General features: G+C 34.5%; 2 protein-coding genes and 2 long non-coding RNA genes across 4 annotated transcripts; all 4 read left to right on the top strand.

Moving 5' to 3' along the window:
• Positions 1–2,664: 2,664 nt before the first annotated feature.
• On the top strand, positions 2,665–4,419 carry LOC104710409 (cytochrome P450 71B19). Its single transcript, XM_010426989.3, has 2 exons — positions 2,665–3,636; positions 3,722–4,419. Exons 1-2 carry the CDS (start codon positions 2,740–2,742, stop codon positions 4,331–4,333), a joined length of 1,509 nt encoding a protein of 502 aa, XP_010425291.2. The 5' UTR covers positions 2,665–2,739; the 3' UTR covers positions 4,334–4,419.
• Positions 4,420–12,983: 8,564 nt separating this feature from the next.
• On the top strand, positions 12,984–14,904 carry LOC104710408 (cytochrome P450 71B17-like). The gene is made up of 2 exons (XM_010426988.3): positions 12,984–14,069; positions 14,161–14,904. The coding sequence occupies exons 1-2, from the start codon at positions 13,173–13,175 to the stop codon at positions 14,770–14,772; spliced, it is 1,509 nt and encodes a 502-aa protein (XP_010425290.2). The 5' UTR covers positions 12,984–13,172; the 3' UTR covers positions 14,773–14,904.
• A 427-nt stretch (positions 14,905–15,331) lies between these two features.
• Positions 15,332–16,999, top strand: LOC147937705 (uncharacterized). Its single transcript, XR_015565501.1, has 2 exons — positions 15,332–15,629; positions 16,185–16,999. It is a non-coding gene; the product is annotated as an uncharacterized LOC147937705 (long non-coding RNA).
• A 631-nt stretch (positions 17,000–17,630) lies between these two features.
• Positions 17,631–19,578, top strand: LOC147937704 (uncharacterized). The gene is made up of 2 exons (XR_015565500.1): positions 17,631–18,508; positions 19,403–19,578. It is a non-coding gene; the product is annotated as an uncharacterized LOC147937704 (long non-coding RNA).
• Positions 19,579–20,194: the final 616 nt, after the last annotated feature.

Raw genomic sequence — 20,194 nt, 5'->3', positions numbered from 1 at the left:
GAAACAGTGACACACAAGGTGGAGAAACAACCATTTCCATGCTCTATTCGAACGCTGAAATCAAGAATATAAAACTCAAATTAGATTTTCAATTAGCAAAAAGAACAAAAAAATTATGTGCTATTAAAATTGAAAAATGAAAAAATATATTCTAGGCTTAAACAAAAAATTTCGTGATACATAGAAAAATGGTATAGAAAAAGTTCAGTATCTGTCTATGATTTTTCATTTATTATTAAAATATTATTTGCCAAATATATTGCTTAAATTTCATAATTGTTCGTTGATAGTTTCCACAAAATTCGCCATCATATCGCCTATATTTTGTTTGAATATTTGTTTCATAACTCAAAATAACTAATTACTTCAATTATCTTCAATTAATTCACACCATAATCGATGAAATTTTATTATAGATTTTAATTTATACTATTAATCGTTATTTATTTTAATTAAATATAATAATTTTGTAAAAATAGATTTTAGACAAAATTTAAATTTAGTAGCTCTGTTATTTAAGAACATTAAAAACTTTCATAAGTTTTAAAATAAAATTGTTTGGATATATATATATATATATATATATATATATATATTACCTATAATTTAAATATTTTCTTCTTATTAATCAGTTTGAAATCAATATAAAAGAGCATACTCCTTTTTTAGTTGTTACATTATTTATTTTCTTATTATTAATTATTGTTTTATTTTCATAAAAAATATTGTTAAGTTTTTAAAGAAATTTGAAAATCTAATGTTATCTATTTCCATTTCTGATAATTCTATATTTACTTTCTTTAATTAACCACGTCATTTATAATATCAAATTAGGTTTGACCAATTCAATTCCTTATATAATAAATTGTTGTTTCCAGAAATATATCTAAACTAGATTTGGACCCGTGCTACAGCACGGGTTGAAATACATTTTATTATTTTTAAAATATTATATATGTAATTGTATATAATATTATTTGGATGCAACTCATGCAAATAATTTTTATTGTAAATATTATTCATGAAATGTAAATGTATTATGTAGTCTTATATTGTTAATTTTAACCCGTGTTAGAGTATATAAAATTATTAATCCGTGCTAGAGTGTGTCCAGCAGCTTCCGTGCTAGAGTTTATAAAAATTTACTCGTGCTTGAGTTTGTAAGTCTTAAAATTATAATATAAAAACAAAATTCAATCTGTGCTCTAGCATGGTCCTAATTTTTATTGAACGTTATGGTTTATCAATAAAATCTGTGGAAAGTAAAATTCTAATATTGTGTTTAAAGATCTTTGGAAACAACTTGATATATGACTAAAATCTTCTAAAAATACAGTTTGAAAGATCCATGATTTTATTTATTACCATTAATATATCAATTATCAATTTGGAATATCTCCAATTAAGGTTGCACCCAATATTTAGGTGTAACCATTAATATATGAATTAATCTATAACCTATCTATAACCTATTTGTAATCATTTATAAATAATTAAAAATATAAAGTCTACAAAAACTATGTTGTGTATTTCTTTTTATTAAAAAGGAGATCATTTGAAATAACTCCGCGATTATAATTTTAAATTAAATAATATAATTTAATCACTATAATATAAAATATATTGTGTACTTCTCTTTATTTTATATTATAATATAAATAATATAAACTATGTTATGTACTTTTCTTTTATTAAAAAGAAGATCATTTGAAATAACTATGTTGTGATCTTCATGATATATTTGCTCCACGATTTATGGATTTATTATTTATTATCTATATACTCCACGATTTATGAATTTATTATTTATTATCCTTATATAAAGAGTTATCTTATGAAGAGTACAGAGTTAATGTATATCTTATATATAACCTATTAGTATGCATTTATAACCATTTATATTTTTTATAAAGTCTACAAAACTTAAGTTGTGTACTTCCCTTTTATTAAAAGGGGGATATATTACCAAGTTAAATATGTTTACATATATATAATTCTGAATTTAAGTGTCCGATTTTTATGATAATAAATTTAATTTTCATAAATGTTAGGTAATTTTTATTATTAGACTGTGATCTATTTGGAAACCGATTTAGAACCCATCTTAATTGCACCCGATTTTTTAGGGTTATATCTTTTAATTTCAGTTCAGCTAATACCACTAATATCAATCTGTTTGACTCCTATTAAATATCAATATGTTTGGATACATGATTTATATATATCCTTATTCTGTTTTCAGTGGCATTTCATGTAATAATTTCTTAACCTATGTCTATTTATTAAAAATGCTTCCCTTTTAATAGTATAGATACTTAATAACAAACACAGACCCAACATAATGTGTAAAATTAGCGTTTTGGATCTTTTAAAATGGAAAATCTAAAAGATTTGAAGTAAAATAGCGAAATCTACAAATACCATTAAAAATGACTTTTTCTAATTAATTCAAGATAAATATATACACTAGAAACACTAAAAATGTTTACATTCTAGTTATTCTTATCCTCACTCAAATATTATACCTTTAGTAAATAAATAATATAATATGTAAAAGTAATTGCAATTTGCTACAAAGACTTACCCAATAGCCACTAGCCAACTGGATCCAATTATTGCAGTATTTTAATGAAGAAAATTGAATGGATAGTTTTCTACATCTCAAGTTGCCGTGTGGAACTATTAATAGAACACAAACAGAGCAATATCATTTTCACTTTATCGTATTACCAAACAGAAATGGCGATCTCTTTCCTCTGTTTCTGCCTCATTACCATCGTTTCTTTAATCTTTTTCGTCAAAAAGCTTAAACACTTTAAATGTAATCTTCCTCCAAGCCCTCCCAAGTTTCCGGTCATCGGAAACTTACACCAGATTGGAGAATTGCCTCACAGGTCACTTCAACATCTAGCCGAAAGATACGGACCTGTGATGCTTCTTCACTTTGGCTTTGTACCTGTAACTGTGATCTCATCGAGAGAAGGAGCTGAAGAAGTGCTCAGAACTCATGACCTAGACTGTTGCAGCAGGCCTAAGCTTGTCGGGACAAGGTTAATCTCGCGGGATTTTAAAGATATTGGTTTTACACCATACGGTGACGAGTGGAAGGAGATGCGTAAGTTTGCGGTACGTGAGCTTTTCTGTTTGAAAAAGGTTCAGTCCTATAGGCATATCAGAGAGGAAGAATGTAACTTTCTGGTCAAGCAACTGTCCGAATTCGCGGTAGATCGATCTCCGGTCGATTTGAGCAAATCCCTTTTCTGGCTAACCGCAAGTATCTTGTTTAGAGTTGCTTTTGGACAAAGGTTCCACGAGAGTGAGTTTATCGATAAAGACAAGATTGAAGAACTTGTGTTCGAAGCTGAGACTGCCCTAGCAAGTTTCACTTGTTCCGATTTCTTCCCTGTTGCCGGACTTGGATGGCTCGTGGACTTGTTTTCCGGACAACACAAAAGGCTCAACGATGTTTTTTACAAGCTCGATGCTCTGTTCCAACATGTGATAGATGATCATTTGAATCCTGGGAGATCAAAGGATCACGAAGATATCATCGATTCAATGTTGGATGTGATTCATAAACAAGGCAAAGATGATTCCTTAAAACTCACAATAGATCATATCAAAGGGTTTCTCGCGGTAAATCTAGATTTCTTTTAAAACACATTTATCATATAAAAAAATGGATCTAAGTTTTTAACTTAACTTTCTTGTTTGTTGGTAGAATATATTTCTTGCAGGGATAGACACTGGGGCCATCACCATGATATGGGCAATGACAGAGCTAGTTAGAAACCCGAGACTGTTAAAGAAAGTTCAAGGCCATATCCGAGACCAACTTGGCAACAACAAGGACAAAATCACTGAAGAAGATATCGATAAGGTTCCTTTCTTGAACATGGTAATCAAAGAAACATTCAGATTACACCCAGCAGCTCCTCTTATACTCCCAAGGGAAACAATGGCTCATATCAAAGTTCAAGGCTATGATATTCCTCCCGAGAGGCGGATCTTGGTCAACGTTGGGGCGATAGGAAGAGACCCAAAACTCTGGGAAAACCCGGAAGAGTTTAACCCTGAGAGGTTTATGGATAGTTCTGTGGATTATAGGGGACAACACTACGAGCTCTTGCCATTTGGGTCTGGTCGAAGGATATGTCCCGGGATGCCAATGGGGATTGCCACTGTTGAATTGGGACTCTTGAACTTACTTTACTTCTTCGATTGGAAGTTGCCTGATGGGATGACACATAAAGACATCAGTATAGAAGAAGCTGGTACTCTTACAATCGTCAAGAAAGTACCGCTCAAGCTTGTCCCAGTTCGAGTTCAGTAATTGCACCAATGGCAAACATGTAAGCTTCTCTGATGTATGAGAGTATGTATATTGTTTTCAGTAAAATACTATGTTTAATTTTCAAATGCCATTTTCAGTTCTGATTAGAGAGAACGGGAAAATATTAATTTGGATGTGTGTTTAACATATATAATCCTTAGCTATATGCCTGACCCGCTGAAATAACGCTTACCAACATTCAATATTTTCAAGTCCTTCAAAAAGAATTTAAAATTTAACATGCAATGATTTTATATGTCGAGACCACCCAACGGGTCGGACTCTCATTCTCATAAACCGGATTCTATGGGTTATTAGCTTAATCAAATTATCCCTGTTGTGGTTTTAGGAATCCATTGAGATTTTGTCAGTATGGAAAAGAGTTTTAGAAAAATTTGTCTTCTATTTTTCCCTTAAAATTCACGTGAAACAAAAACTAGCAAAGGTAGTTTGCACGAACTCATATTTTGTTCTTTATTAGGTGATTGAGTTAGTCGATGTCCACACTCATTATGTGATAAGTGCGGATCATCTAATCTATATATAAAGCAAACCCACTTTTTGTATCATTTTTAATCAAACGGCTGAGATTATTATTTCATCTAACGGTTGAAACTTATTAATAATCCCAATAGTTGCAAGTTTTTTTCCTCAAAATCGTTTCTCTTCGTCCACCCCCACCTTTAAAAAATTGCACCTTTGAATTTTTACATCTCTTCGTCGTCGTACCTCCATCTTTTATTGCACCTTTTTACTTTTGCATCTCTTCGTCGTACTCCCATCTTTTTAGAAATGCACCTTTTTGTTGTTGCACATTTTTGTTTCAGACCTCTATATTTTACACCTCTATATTTTACACATTTATGTTTTACACCTCTTTGTTTATTATATATACACTTTTATGGACTACAAAAACAAGTTTCAAATTTATTATTTTCAGATTATTTTTAATAGTAAAAAATAAAACAAAGAATTTTTTATTGAAGTGTTTTTAAATTAACTTGCATCAATATCTATATCAAGGTATTTTTATGAAGTAACAAGTTAGTGTCCATTCCGAAAAATTGGTTTTGTTCTGATGTGTCTGCATTTTATAGGGTTTTAACTATAGTTTTTTGGTTTGTTTTGAATCTTTTCCTAGGTCCAAGTGTGCTTTTAGAGTCCTTTTAGTCCTTTGTGAGTCTTTACAGGTTCTAGGTGATTTTGGAAGGAATCTGAGCGTTTTGGGGGTGAAAATATGCATCTGGAGCCAATTGGTTGAAGACTGATCGAGCTAGAAGGCAGATGGAGTGAGAGCAGAAAAACGTTCCGGATCGACTGATCCTTTTGAGATCGACCAATCCCGTCCCCGATGCAACTTTTCCTTATTTGTTTTAAACCGACTTTTAGGGTTTTATTTTGATATTTAAGTTAGAGGCACGGCTTCCAGAGGCATAAGCATTATTTTCTGAGACTATTTTGTATTGAGAGCAAAGGGAGAAGATCTCTAATCCTTCTTGACACTTTGGAGAAGATTTCTAAACCCTATTTTCTATTCTTTTGCAATTCAATTATGTTTTCTTCATCTTTGCTTTGCTGTTTCTGTTTCTCCATGTCTGAGTAGTTTATCTATTGGGTTTCGGGTTTCAAAGGGGAATTATGATTTTCTAAACATAGGTTGTTAGACTTGGGGATTGATCTATTGAGTTCTTCATCTATTGTTGTTCTTAATGCTTAAGCTAGATTGATCACCTAGATTAAGATCTTAGGTTTAATTCATCGGGGCACCAAAAGTGTTGTTGAGTTGCTGGAAAAGAACTTAGGTGAGCAAGGTGGACCTTAGCCAACGAAAGTTGAAGTTGAGGCACCTTGTGAACAGATCAAACTTAAACCTTTATTGCTTGCTTGGTTTGCTAGGTCCAAACGACGGTTTAGGGTTTAGTGAATTCATTGCATAGATAGTTAACGCTGCGAAAGTAGGTTAGCTTTACAACCGTGATTTGAGTTCTAGAATTGTGTCTAATGCATCCCATCTAACCACCTTAGTCCGAAATTATATCCCCATAGATTCCCTACGCCCAATATTTCCTTTTTGATTTAAAGCAACTTATTTACTTTCTGTTTTTGATTAATTACTTTATTCACAAACTTCCTCTTTTTTCTTAGCTATATTTGATCTTGATAATTTCTTAGTGCAATTGTTTGGTCTCTGTGGATTCGATCCTGAAGCGTTACAACGATACCGCTAGATCCCCAAAGATTTCATGCGCCCAATATTTCCTTTTTGATTTAAAGCAACTTATTTACATTCCGTTTTTGATTAATTACTTTATTCACAAACTTCCTCTTTTGTCTTAGCTATATTTGATCTTGATAATTACTTAGTTCAATTGTTTGGTCTCTGTGGATTCGATCCTGAAGCGTTACAACGATACCACTAGATCGTGGTGGAGTACACATTAGGTTTTAATTGACCTTAGATCATGTTCCCTCCTCTGTTTGTTTTAATATATTATTATAGATTAACGAAAAGTTTTGTTCTTCCTAAGTGCTCTGTTTGTCTTTATATTGTCGGTTAGATAATTTACTCAAAATAGCACTTACATTTAATTATTTACTCAAGATAGCACTTACATTTAATTTCTTCAAGTTAAATAGACTAACAAAAGGACGTGATATCAATATCTATTGCACAAAGGGGCGTAACAAAGGGGCGTAATTTTTTAAATATTGGGCCTATTCGTTTTGATTTTTGATGAGAAGTTTTTTAACATATACAATTCTAGGAAGTTCTGTCTGAAATGATTTTTCTCTTTATCATTTAAAACGTAGCATGAGTAAAATAATGCTATGCATCGTAATTAGTATTACGACGTAGCAAGTGTAAAACAGTGTGTCAATGAGTAGTTGCTTCTAAGATTTCTTTTGTTAAAAAAATGCAAATATCTAAATTTTCATAGTTTTAATTTTGAAGTAGAATGTTATGAATTTTGGGGGTCAACTTTAATTTAACAGATGAGACTGTTTCTATTATCTCATCTAACGGTTTAGAATTATTAATGATCCCAAAGGTTGCAAGTTTTATTCTAACAATCGTGTTTCTTCGTCGTACTTATATCTTTTAAAATCGCACCTATTAATCTTTACACCTTTTTTGTTTCACACCTCTTTGTTTTATATATATACATATTTTATGGATTTTGTAAAGAGTTTTTGTTCTTTGAGTATTATTAATGATCTCACCCTTTGTTAATACTCTCAAAAGTTTCAAAGTTTCAGTCCAACGATTGTGTTTCTTCGTTTCACTCCCAACTTTCCATGTTGGCATCTGTTAGTTTTCACACCCTTTTGTTTTAAACCTCTTTGTTTATATAAAGTTGCAATGATTTGATCCAACAATTGTGTTTCTTCGTCGTACCCTTAGTTTTCAATAGTTGCATTTGTTAGTTTTCGCACCTTTTTGTTTCACACCTTTTTATTTCACACCTCTTTGTTTTCACACTCTTAGTTTTTATATGTATACAATTTTTTATGGACTTTGAAAACAGTGTTTGTTCTTTGAGTATTATTAATGATCTCACCCTTTGTTAATGATCTCAAAAGTTGCAAAGTTTTAGTCCAACAATTGTGTTTCTTCATTGCACTCTCATCTTTCCATGTTGGCACCCGTTAGTTTTCACACCTTTTTGTTTTACACCTCTTTGTTTATATAAAATTGCAATGTTTTAATCCAACAATTGTGTTTCTTCGTCGTACCCCTAGCTTTCAATGGTTGCACTTGTTAGTTTTAGCATCTTTCTATTTCACACCTCTTTGTTTTCATACTCTTTGTTTTAATATAGATACATATTTTTATGGATTTTGAAAAGAGATTTTGTTCTTTGAGTATGATTAATGACCTCACCCTTTGTTAATGATCTCAAAAGTTGTGAAGTTTATGTCCAACAATTGTGCTTCTTCATGGCACCCCCAGCTTTCTATGTTGGCACCCGTTAGTTTTCACACCCTTTTGTTTTACACCTCTTTGTTTATATAAAGTTGCAATATTTTGATCCAACAATTATGTTTCTTCGTCATATCCCTAGCTTTCAATGGTCGCATTTGTTAGTTTTCACACATTTTTGTTACACACCTTTGTTTCACAGCTTTGTTTCATACCTCTTCGTTTTCACACCTCTTTGTTTTCACATATTGTTTTTTATATATATACAGATTTTTATGGATTTTGAAAAGAATTTTTGTTATTTAAGTATTATTAATGATCTCACCCTTTGTTAATGATCTCAAAAGTTGCAAAGACTCGATCCAACAATTGTGTTTCTTCATCGCACCCCCAACTTTCCATGTAGGCACCCGTAAGTTTTCACACCTTTTTGTTTTACACCTTTTTGTTTATATAAAGTTGCAGTGTTTTGATCCAACAATTTTGTTTCTTGGTCATACCCCTTGATTTCAATGTTTGCACTTGTTAGTTTTCGCACCTTTTTATTTCACACCTTTTTATTTCACACATTTTTGTTTCACATGTCTCTCTTTCAAAAATCGCACATATTAATTTGTACACCTTTTTTTCACACCTCTATGTTTTACACCTTTATATTTTACACCTCATTTTTTATTATATATAAAATTTTATGGAATACAAAAACAAGTTTCAAACTTATTGCTCTGAGTATTTTTTAAACTTACAAGTTAATAAATAAAATCATAGATTTATATGTTTATATATTATAGCAAACTCACTTTTAGGGATCAATTTAAATATAACGGTTGAGATTGTTTTTATTAGCTCATCTAACTGTTTAGATTTGTTAATGATCTTAAAAGTTGCAATATTTTGATCCAACAATTGTGTTTCTTTGTCGTACTCACAGCTTTCAATGTTCACATTTGTTAGTTTTCGCATATTTTTGTTTCACACCTCTTTGGTTATATTTTACACCTTTATATTTTACACCTCTTTGTTTATTATATATACATTTTTATGTACCACAAAAAAAAGTTTCAAATTTATTGTTTTCAGAGTATTTTTAAAAGTAAAAAATAAAACAAATAATTTTTTAATTGGAGTGTTTTTAAATTAACTTGCATCAATATCTATATCAATGTATTTTTATGAACTAACAAGTTAGTGTCCATTCCGAAAAACTATTTTGTTCCCTCCTCCGTTTGTTCTCATATATTATTATAGATTAAAGAAAAGTTTGGTTCTTCCTAAGTGCTCTGTTTGTCTTTATGTTGTCGGTTAGATAATTTACAGAAGATAGCAATTACATTTAATTATTTACTCAAGATAGCACTTACATTTAATTTCTTCAAGTTAAATAGACTAACAAAAGGACGTGATATCAATATCTATAGCACAAAGGGGCGTAACAAAGGGGCGTAATTTTTTAAATATTGGGCCTGTTCGTTTTGATTTTTGATGAGAAGTTTTTTTACATATACAATTCTAGGAAGTTCTGTCTGAAATGATTTTTCTCTTTATCATTTAAAACGTAGCGTGAGTAAAATAATGCTATGCATCGTAATTAGTATTACGACGTAGCAAGTGTAAAATAGTGTGTCAATGAGTAGTTGCTTCTAAGATTTCTTTTGTTAAAAAAATGCAAATATCTAAATTTTCATAGTTTTAATTTTGAAGTAGAATGTTATGAATTTTGGGGGTCAACTTCAATTTAACAGATGAGACTGTTTCTATTATCTCATCTAACGGTTTAGAATTATTAATGATCCCAAAGGTTGCAAGTTTTTTTTCTAACAATCGTGTTTCTTTGTCGTACTTATATCTTTTAAAATCGCACCTATTAATCTTTACACCTTTTTATTTCACACCTCTTTGTTTATATATATACATATTTTATGGATTTTGTAAAGAGTTTTTGTTCTTTGAGTATTATTAATGATCTCACCCTTTGTTAATACTCTCAAAAGTTTCAAAGTTTCAGTCCAACGATTGTGTTTCTTCGTTTCACTCCCAACTTTCCATGTTGGCATCTGTTAGTTTTCACTCCCTTTTGTTTTAGACCTCTATGTTTATATAAAGTTGCAATGTTTTAATCCAACAATTGTGTTTCTTCGTCGTACCCTTAGCTTTCAATGGTTACACTTGTTACTTTTCGCACCTTTTTGTTTCACACCTTTTTGTTTCACACTCTTAATTTTTATATATATACAGACTTTTATGGACTTTGAAAACAGTGTTTGTTCTTTGAGTATTATTAATGATATCACCCTTTGTTAATGATCTCAAAAGTTGCAATGTTTTGGTCCAACAATTTTGTTTCTTCGTTGTACCCCCATCTTTCCATGTTGGCACCCGTTAGTTTCCACACCCTTTTGTTTTACACCTCTTTGTTTATATAAAATTGTAATATTTTGATCCAACAATTATGTTTCTTTGTCGTACCCCTAGCTTTCAATGGTTTCACTTGTTAGTTTTTGCATCTTTTTGTTACACACCTCTTTGTTTTCACACTCTTTGTTTTAATATAGATATAGATTTTTATGGATTTTGAAAAGAGCTTTTGTTCTTTGAGTATTATTAATGACCTCACCCTTTGTTAATGATCTCAAAAGTTGTAAAATTTATGTCCAACAATTGTGCTTCTTCGTTGCACCCCCAGCTTTCTATGTTGGCACCCGTTAGTTTTCACACCCTTTTGTGTTACACCTATTTGTTTATATAAAGTTGCAATGTTTTGATCCAAAAATTGTGTTTCTTCGTCGTACCCCTAGCTTTCAATGGTTGCACTTGTTAGTTTTCACACTTTTTTGTTTCACACATTTGTTTTACAGCTTTGTTTCACACCTCTTTGTTTTCACACCTCTTTGTTTTCACACATTTTTGTTTATATATATATACAGATTTTTATGGATTTTGAAAAGAATTTTTGTTATTTAAGTATTATTAATGATCTCACCCTTTGTTAATGATCTCAAAAGTTGCTAAGACTCGATCCAACAATTGTGTTTCTTCATCGCACCCCCATCTTTCCATGTAGGCACCCGTTAGTTTTCACACCTTTTTGTTTTACACCTCTTTGTTTATATAAAGTTGCAGTGTTTTGATCCAACAATTGTGTTTCTTGGTCATACCCCTTGATTTCAATGTTTGCACTTGTTAGTTTTCGCACCTTTTTATTTTACACCTTTTTGTTTCACACGTCTTTCTTTCAAAAATCGCACATATTAATTTTTACACCTTTTTTCACACCTCTATGTTTTACACCTTTATATTTTACACCTTATTGTTTATTATATATAAACTTTTATGGAATATAAAAACAAGTTTCAAATTTATTGTTCTGAGTATTTTTTAAACTTACAAGTTAATAAATAAAATCATAGATTTATATGTTTATATATTATAGCAAACTCACTTTTAGGGATCAAATTATATATAACGGATGAGATTGTTTTTATTAGCTCATCTAACTGTTTAGATTTGTTAATGATCTTAAAAGTTGCAATATTTTGATCCAACAATTGTGTTTCTTCGTCGTACTCGCACCTTTTTATTTCACACCTTTTTGTTTCACACGTCTTTCTTTCACATTTGTTAGTTTTCGCATATTTTTGTTTCACACCTCTTTGTTTATATATAAATAAATAAATATATATATATATATATATTTATGGACCTTGAAAAGAGTTTTTGTTCTTTGAGTATTGTTTAACACCTCCAAATTTAAAAATTCTAAGTATTATTTTCTTTCAATTAATTAATCAACATTGATTCACTCATCTTTGTTAAAAATTTGGATTGTTTTATTTATTGATTCATTCTTCTAACTTTTTTTGGTGTCGTTTTCCATCTAACCGTATTGATCATCTCTTTCAAGTATTAATTTAGATAATTAATTGTGATTTCTAACTTTCATACATTTATCTTTTTAGTCAATATGGTTGGTTACAGTTGCAGCTATGAGTTCTTTCTCCCTGATTCTCTTATTATTTTCTATAAATTTCGATAGAACAATGAGTTAAATTTTATTTTATGTGAATATCTTTCAAAATTGATTATCTGAGTATGATTCAGTAAACCTAGATTTATATATCTTTAACATTATTCTCTTATTATCACTGAATCGATTTTCTATTTTTATATATACAACAAATATTTTATGTAACTAATTTGGTTAATTCATCTTAGTCATTATTTATGACTTTTATATTATACAGTTAACAAATTATCATAAAATTTTCACTCAAAATGTGAAATTAACAATGTTAATCATTTCAAGTTTTCATTTTCCCATGCGGTAATGCACGGACAGACATTTTTGTTTTGATAATAAAAAAGAGAAATACTTTATTTTGATAATTTAAACAATAATTCAAACTCTTGAAGAAACGAATGCTTTGGAATATTCCATTCTTGCAGCAGCCACCGCTTCGGATCCTGCTCCTCTGCAATTTTTGGCCCCATATTCCAACCTAAGAAAAAAAAAATAAAAGAACTAGCCTTTCAATATATTCAAATATGATTCAGCTTGTAAACCTAAACGAATCGAATTTTGTTAAAAAAGAAAAGTGTTTAAACACTTTCCAAAATTATGTCTAAGGTTTTGATATTTGTGTGGTGCTTGATGGTCTATGTTTTTTGTCTGTTTTGTAGTTGCTTATTTTAATTTACTTTACATTGCAAGTATCGTAGATGTTTCTAACCATTCATATTTGCACAAGTCAAATTTGTCTTCTAGATGTAGGACTAGTAGACTTTTTACTATGATTAAAATGTACGCAGTGTGAGTGATGTCTTATCTCTTCCTTCTTCAGTGACGACCCCAGGATAAGATTTGAACTATTATTAATAATACCAAAACAGAGCATTATCAATTTAAACAAAAAAAAAAAAATGGCAATCTCTTTGCTCTGTCTTTTTCTCATCACCTTCGTTACGTTAATCCTTATCGGCAAGAAGATCAAACGCTCTAAATGGAATCTTCCTCCAAGCCCTCCTAAGTTACCGATCATCGGAAACTTACATCAACTTGGAGATTTGCCTCACAGGTCACTTCAACGTCTCGCCCAAAGAACCGGACATGTTATGCTTCTCCACTTAGGGTTTGTCCCTGTGACTGTTATCTCATCGAAAGAAGGAGCTGAAGAAGTGCTTAGAACTCATGACCTAGACTCTTGCAGCAGGCCTAAGCTTTTCGGGGGGAGGCTAATCTCTCGGGGTTTTAAAGATATCGGCTCTTCACCATACGGCCGAGAGTGGAGAGAGCGGCGAAAGTTTACGGTGAGCGAGTTTTTCAGTTATAAAAAGGTTAAGTCTTTTGGATATATCAGAGAGGAAGAATGTAACTTTCTGGTCAAGAAAGTGTCGGAATCAGCCGTGGATCAATCTCCGGTCGATTTGAGCAAATCCCTTTTCTGGCTAACATCAAGTATCCTGTTTAGAGTTGCTTTTGGACAAAGTTTCCACGAGAGCGAGTTTATCGATCAAGAAAAGATCGAAGAGCTCATTTTCGAAGGGGAAGAAGCTCAGGCTAGTTTCACTTTCTCTGATTCCTTTCCTATTGCCGGACTTGGATGGATTGGTGATTGGATTTCGGGGCAGCACAAGAGGTTAAAAGATTTCTTCTTCAAGCTCGATGCCTTTTTTCAACATGTGATTGATGATCATTTGAAACCTGGCCGATCGGAAGATAACAAAGATATCGTCGATCTAATGTTGGATGTGATGCATAAACAAGGTGAAGATGATTCTTTGAAGCTCACAATAGATCATATTAAGGGGATTCTCACGGTAAGACGAAAAAAAACAAAAAAAACTTATTTATTGGTATTGAAACTGAATCTGGATAGAAGTAACTTAGTCGTCTCCGGGTGTTTGGTAGAATATATTTATGGCAGGGATAGACACAGGAGCTATTACCATGATATGGGCAATGACGGAGCTTGCTAGAAACCCGGAAGTGATGAAGAAAGTTCAAGGCGAGATCCGAGACCGTCTTGGAAACGATAAGGAGAGAATCACCGACGAAGATGTCGACAAAGTTCCTTTCTTGAACATGGTGATCAAGGAAACATTCAGATTACACCCAGCAGCTCCTCTTCTGCTCCCAAGGGAAACAATGGCTCACATCAAGATTCAGGGATATGATATTCCTCCAAAGAGACGGATCTTGGTGAACGCTTGGGCGATAGGAAGAGATCCAAAATACTGGACAAACCCGGAAGAGTTTAACCCGGAGAGGTTTATCGATAGTCCTGTTGATTATAAAGGGAAACATTTCGAGCTCCTACCGTTTGGGTCTGGTAGAAGGATATGTCCCGGTATAGCAATGGCGATAGCGACTGTGGAATTGGGACTCTTGAACTTACTTTACTTCTTCGATTGGAGAGTACCTGATGGGATGACACATAAGGACATCGATATGGAAGAAGCTGGTAGTCTTACAGTCGTCAAGAAAGTGCCTCTGAAGCTCGTCCCAGTTCGAGTTCAGTGATTGCACCAAACTCCAAACTTTAAAGATGTTTTTGATAAAATATATTATGCAAATCTTATATGTTTTGTTTTGTATACGATTTGTTGGTTATGCACCAAACACTAAGCTATGAAGATTTGCTGGTTATGTAAATATTGTATGAAAAGTAAGGCTCATGGACCAAGGTTTTCTTGTTCCTTGGTTTTTTTGGATCGCCAGAAGACCTCTATACGTTTCAAGAAACTGTAAAATCTGTTGAGACGTGTGTTTGATTACATTATTTTCCTGAAAGAATGCTTTTTCTTTTTTTTACCTCAAGGATTGATTTGCTTTAAAATTACACCAACCACAGATTCATATAAGAAACTATTTCGACCGTACATCTAATATTTTGCATGCAACACAATTTCGGAAAGGGTAATAGCAATATCTACCAAGAACATGACACATCAGATTTTCAGCTTAACGATGAATACAATAAAACTTGTACGTTTCAGTTCTCTCCGGGTTTTCAGTTTCTTCTGGCATCATTAAAATTAATACATATCCAAACAAAATATTTGAATAAATACAGCTAACATCTCTCAATTCTCGACAGACACAAAAAAGAAGCCAAAACTTATTTGGTTTTCTCTCTTCCAGTCCATCTCCTTCTAATATATTTCACGCCATCAGAGCTTCTAAATCAAATTTTCTCTTCTATGAGCTTGCCATTGTTGTCGTTGTTGGTAAGTGAAGGTTTTGTCGTGTCGTCTCCATCCGTGAAGAAGAATAGGAGAGGAGAAGACCAAATCGTGATACCGAAGACAAGATTAAGTGGCACCGACAAAAGCTAACCCATCCCAAAGGCCCTGCTTTTTTGTATCTCTTTGCTTCAGGTTTGTCAATATTTTCTCTAGCCTTCAACGTAACTTCTCACTGATTGATAAAAGACAAAACGAGCTAGCTTTGGGTTATTTAATATTTCTGAATTCTAAATCAAATTTTCTCTTCTGTTAGACAATACTAACCCATCCCAAAGGTCGGAGACTAAGAAATCAAAATAAGAGTGAGTATTAGAGGAATCGAAAAAGATGATATTATTGAATTGTTCTAAAAAGTCACCTTTGAAGCAGCGAAGGTGATTCAATGTTTCTCCTTTGTGTTGTGTGCATGTTGCTGTTAAAAAGTGTTGCACCACAAGAGCTTCATTATGCGTCTAGGTCATAGGAAAAATACTTTCTGTTTTAGCCAATAAAGAAAAAGAAGAGACGTAGGAGCAACTTAGCTTAGATTCACAACTGAAACCTTTAATTACTATGTATGTTGTGTATACATTGATTTAGTTATAGTATTGGTTTTGTGTTAGTCAAATTACTCCCCTCTCTTCAACAGCAAAGACAAAAAAAGATTAATGTCGGATTTAAAGTTGTTTAATTTCTTTACGTTTTAAGTGTAAGGAAATGGATGATTCTATTGAACCGGTGGCTGAGTGACGACGTTCTGCACACGAAGCTCAGCAAACGGGAACCTCATTTCAACAAACTGAACATGACGAGACGTATACAGTCTGCCATTGACAAGATTGAAACATAAATAGGCACTCTGTGTTAGAGAGTAACCTAACAAAACACATGGAGTTGAGTGAGGTTCGAGTTTGTTGTGACGATACGGGCGTAACCAGGGATAGCAGAAACAGCCAAACACCTTCAGTTTGAGATAATTCGGTTGTGTGCGAAAGAGCTTATGATACGGTGACTCACCACCAAGCACGTCCGTCGGCATACGGTTAATCAAGTACACGGCCGTGGCAAACGCATAAGGCTAATAACTTGGAGGAACAGAGGCATGACTGAGCATGGATAAGCCGGTTCCTACAATATGTCTATGTTTCCTCTCCGAGAGACCATTGAGCTCAGGGGTATGAGGTGGCGTTGTGAAATGAGAGATACCATGTAAGGCCAGGAACGACCGCATAGCAATGAATTCTCCACCATTATCAGAATATAAGGTGCGTATCCGCGTTTGAAAACGATTCTCGACCAAAGCCTTAAAGGCAATGAAGACATCTTTGACTTGGGATTTGAGTTTTAAAAGGTATAGCCATGTGTATCTTGTAAAGTGATCGACTAAGACAAGGTAATATTTGAAATTTTCTGTAGAAGTAATGGGTGAGGACCAAACGTTGGTGTAAACATATTCAAGAGGTTGTGTAGAAACGATTGTGTTTATTGAGAAAGGGAGCTTGTGACTCTTATTAAGAAGACAATCAGAACAAGATAATTGTTTTTGAGTGGAAGAAGAAAGAGGTAACGAAAACTTAGAAACAAGATTTTTGAGAACTTGTAAAGAGGGATGCCCAAGTCGAAGATGCCATGAAGAGAGATCAGTTTTCGGAGAGATAGTGGCGGAGAAGACATTGATTGTATCTTGATGAACCGGCCACTCATACAATCCGTTCCTAGTTCGGCCTTGGAGTAACCGGACCCCCGTGCTCAGATCCCTCACCTGAAAATATGCAGGATAGAATTCCACAAAAACCTTATGAGCATTACATAAACGATACACCGAAATCAGATTCTTGCAAAGATCAGGAACATATAGAACATCTTTTAAAGAAAGAGAACGAGATGGTGTAGGGAGTAAAGCGGAACCCGTTTGAGTGATCTTTAAACCGGAGCCATCCGCAATTTGGACCTCTTCCCCACCGGAGTATGGCTGATGGAGTGATAGATTAGAGAGGTCAGACGTGAGGTGATGAGTAGCCCCACTATCCATCACCCAGTTAGTCGGGTTGTAGGATGGAATGCTAGCAGCATTGGCTTGAGGCTGACCGTAAGTGTAGTGACCCTCGCTAAGAGGTAAATTTCAAAATGAAACTCAAGGCCAAAAGCTCAAGGAAGGAGGCTAGCAAGGAGAAAAGAAGGTTTACTAAAGAAAAGTCCAAGAAATTTTGGATGGATCGAAAAGTGACCGAGATGTCCGAGACGTACCGTCCGAATTGTCCGAGACGTACCGAGGACCGAGAGTTGTCCGACGAGTATCGCAAAGTACCGGGAATTGCCGAGAAAGTCCGATGGACTGAGAATTCTCGAGGATGTCCGAGGATTGACCGATAGCGACCGAGACTGGTCGAGGAGGATCGAGAGACGTCGACGAGTGACCGGCGACCGGTCGACCCGACAAAATTCCCGATTTTGTGGAAATTGTTTTTGCAAAAATCCACCAATGGGATTTCATGCAACTTAGGAGTGGAATCCTTGGAGGAATATTCCTAGGATTTTCGATCCCAAAATCCTAAGTGGGAGACAAGATTATTCCTCTTTATAGAAACCGGCCAATCGCGTTTCATGCAAGTGTGAATGGGGAAAATATGCAATATTCCATGTGACAAGTGTTGGTTACACTTAACAAGTGTCCAACCTTAAAATTGTGTGGCTAGGAGAGATGGCACACAACACACATGCATTGGGCCAAGTTTCTACTCTCTTCCTCTATATAAAGGTCGCCCCACTTCCTCATTTTCGCTAAAATCGCTTAAGTAAAGAAAGAGAGGAGTGAAAGGGAAAGAGAGGAGAGAAAGAGAGAAAGAGGAGAGAAAGAGAAGAAGTGCTGCCGCAAGGGAGAAGAAGTGAAGAAGAGGAGAAGCAAGACAAGACTATCGCACGACCGCAGTTAAGTGTTGAATCGAGAAGGAACTCGATTTCAACAAGGAAGAGGATTCAAGCGTTGCCGTGAAGAAAATCCGACCACTCATCCCAGAGATCGCCGGTTTTCTGTGAGTTCAGGCACATATTTGCATCGGCTTAGATGGAGTGTTAAAAACATCCATCTAGTGCGCGGTTTTGCATGAATCATTTAGATGCATTTACTTGAAATTCTTTTATGTTTTTCTTGTTAAGTTGCATGTGAGGTGAGGTTACACCGGTTACTAAATCGAAATGATCTAGCGACAAGGGTGGTAACTAATTAAGATACTTGAAAACATATGAGAAGAAAATCATATAAGCTCAAGTATAAACTTTGGTGAGGTCTTAAGACGCTTTAGTCCGCGAGAAATTCCGGCTGAGCGTAGTAAGACTTGGTATGGCTGTCCTTCCCATCCGTGCCACATGCAGCCGCGACATGTAACCCATGTTCGTGTGTTGTAGGGTTGGTTACGAAGAGCTCGGAGGTTACTGGGCTCGCTACCCTGGCCGAGGCTGTCTACACGACGGTGTAGCTTTGGGTGAAGCCCGATTGCATGCCTTTGTGGCTGTAATACGGTTGTTCAGGAGGGGTTAGGGAGAGGAAGCATACCGGGCCCATGAATTAGAACTTGTTAAAACTCTCGTTTTATTTCAAGTTCAAGTTGTTGCATGTTTGTGTTTATGCTTGCATGATGTTTTATGTCATTGCATGTAGTGGTGTTTGATTGCAGAATAATTATTGCTTAGCTTATCAGCTTCCGCATGTTATCTCTGATTGATTATTGTGTTGTGTGCTTGCTTGGCAATCGTTTAAATTGCTTGCATGTTAGATCTTATGCTCGCTTGTTATTTATACTCGCTTGCATGTTGATCGTTAGCATGTTGTTGTTGATGGGGTATGGGATTTGGGGTTTAATTCTCTGCAGGAACCCTGAGCTCACTAAGTAATCTTATATTTCTTATGATAATATTTTGTGCTGCAGGTGACCCTAGAGGGAACTAGAGGGCGTGGTGAACGATAGGAACCCGGAGTAGTTTTATTTTGTGTCTATTGTAAAATACAAGTATGTTGTTATTTCAAACCAAACTCGGCACTAAGCCTTGTTCAAAACTCTTGTGTAATAACTCTTCTGGTTAATCAAAATATTTGGGTTTTCTTTATTCGGGCGAGTCGTACTGATATAGACTTTGTCCGAGTCGGCTCAACGCACGGCGTATCTGTAGGGTTGCAAAGCCTGAAGGATGTGCCGTGTGGTCGGGAACCTCACCAATGGACTGGCCGAAGGGCTTGATTTGTTCTCGCACCCGGCCGGATCGTCAGTGAACGTTTCCCAAGTAGCGTCTCGGTGCCGTCCGATGGCCTTGGTGGTCATAGTACGGTTCGGGGGCGTTACAACGGTGGTATCAGAGCATGGTTATGATGCTGTATAGGACTCGCCTTTTCAAATGATTTATCGAGTCAAATGGTCGCAGTAGACACTTAGGGTAATCCGGTTCGTTCATCACTTAGGGTTAGATGGGATTAAGTAAACCCTTTTGTTGATCGTGGATGCAGATGTCTCACCAAGGATCCGAAAGGACAAGGTCGACGCATCATTCGCCGGACACAGGGAGGGGTTCAAGTCAACAGTTTGGTCCGGAGGAATGGGGTTCGCATTTTGGAGATGCGCAAGGAGAGGAATCGTTTCAAGGCATATTCGGACCGAATATGTATATGCCTGAGTGGGATGTACCTGGTGCGACGCCAAGATACACACCAGCGAGTTCGACTCGTT

The sequence above is a fragment of the Camelina sativa genome, chromosome 9, assembly GCF_030686135.1.
Source record: "Camelina sativa cultivar CO46 ecotype springtype chromosome 9, ASM3068613v1".
NCBI classification, from domain to species: Eukaryota; Viridiplantae; Streptophyta; class Magnoliopsida; order Brassicales; family Brassicaceae; genus Camelina; species Camelina sativa.
This window is presented reverse-complemented; position numbering and strand designations above follow the sequence as displayed.

Excerpts from the sequence above, each read along its gene's own strand:
- LOC104710409 (XM_010426989.3), top strand. The coding sequence starts at position 2,740 with ATGGCGATCTCTTTCCTCTGTTTCTGCCTCATTACCATCGTTTCTTTA. Across the intron at positions 3,637-3,721 it reads ATATCAAAGGGTTTCTCGCG|AATATATTTCTTGCAGGGAT; the intron begins GTAAATCTAGAT and ends GTTTGTTGGTAG.
- LOC104710408 (XM_010426988.3), top strand. The coding sequence starts at position 13,173 with ATGGCAATCTCTTTGCTCTGTCTTTTTCTCATCACCTTCGTTACGTTA. Across the intron at positions 14,070-14,160 it reads ATATTAAGGGGATTCTCACG|AATATATTTATGGCAGGGAT; the intron begins GTAAGACGAAAA and ends GGTGTTTGGTAG.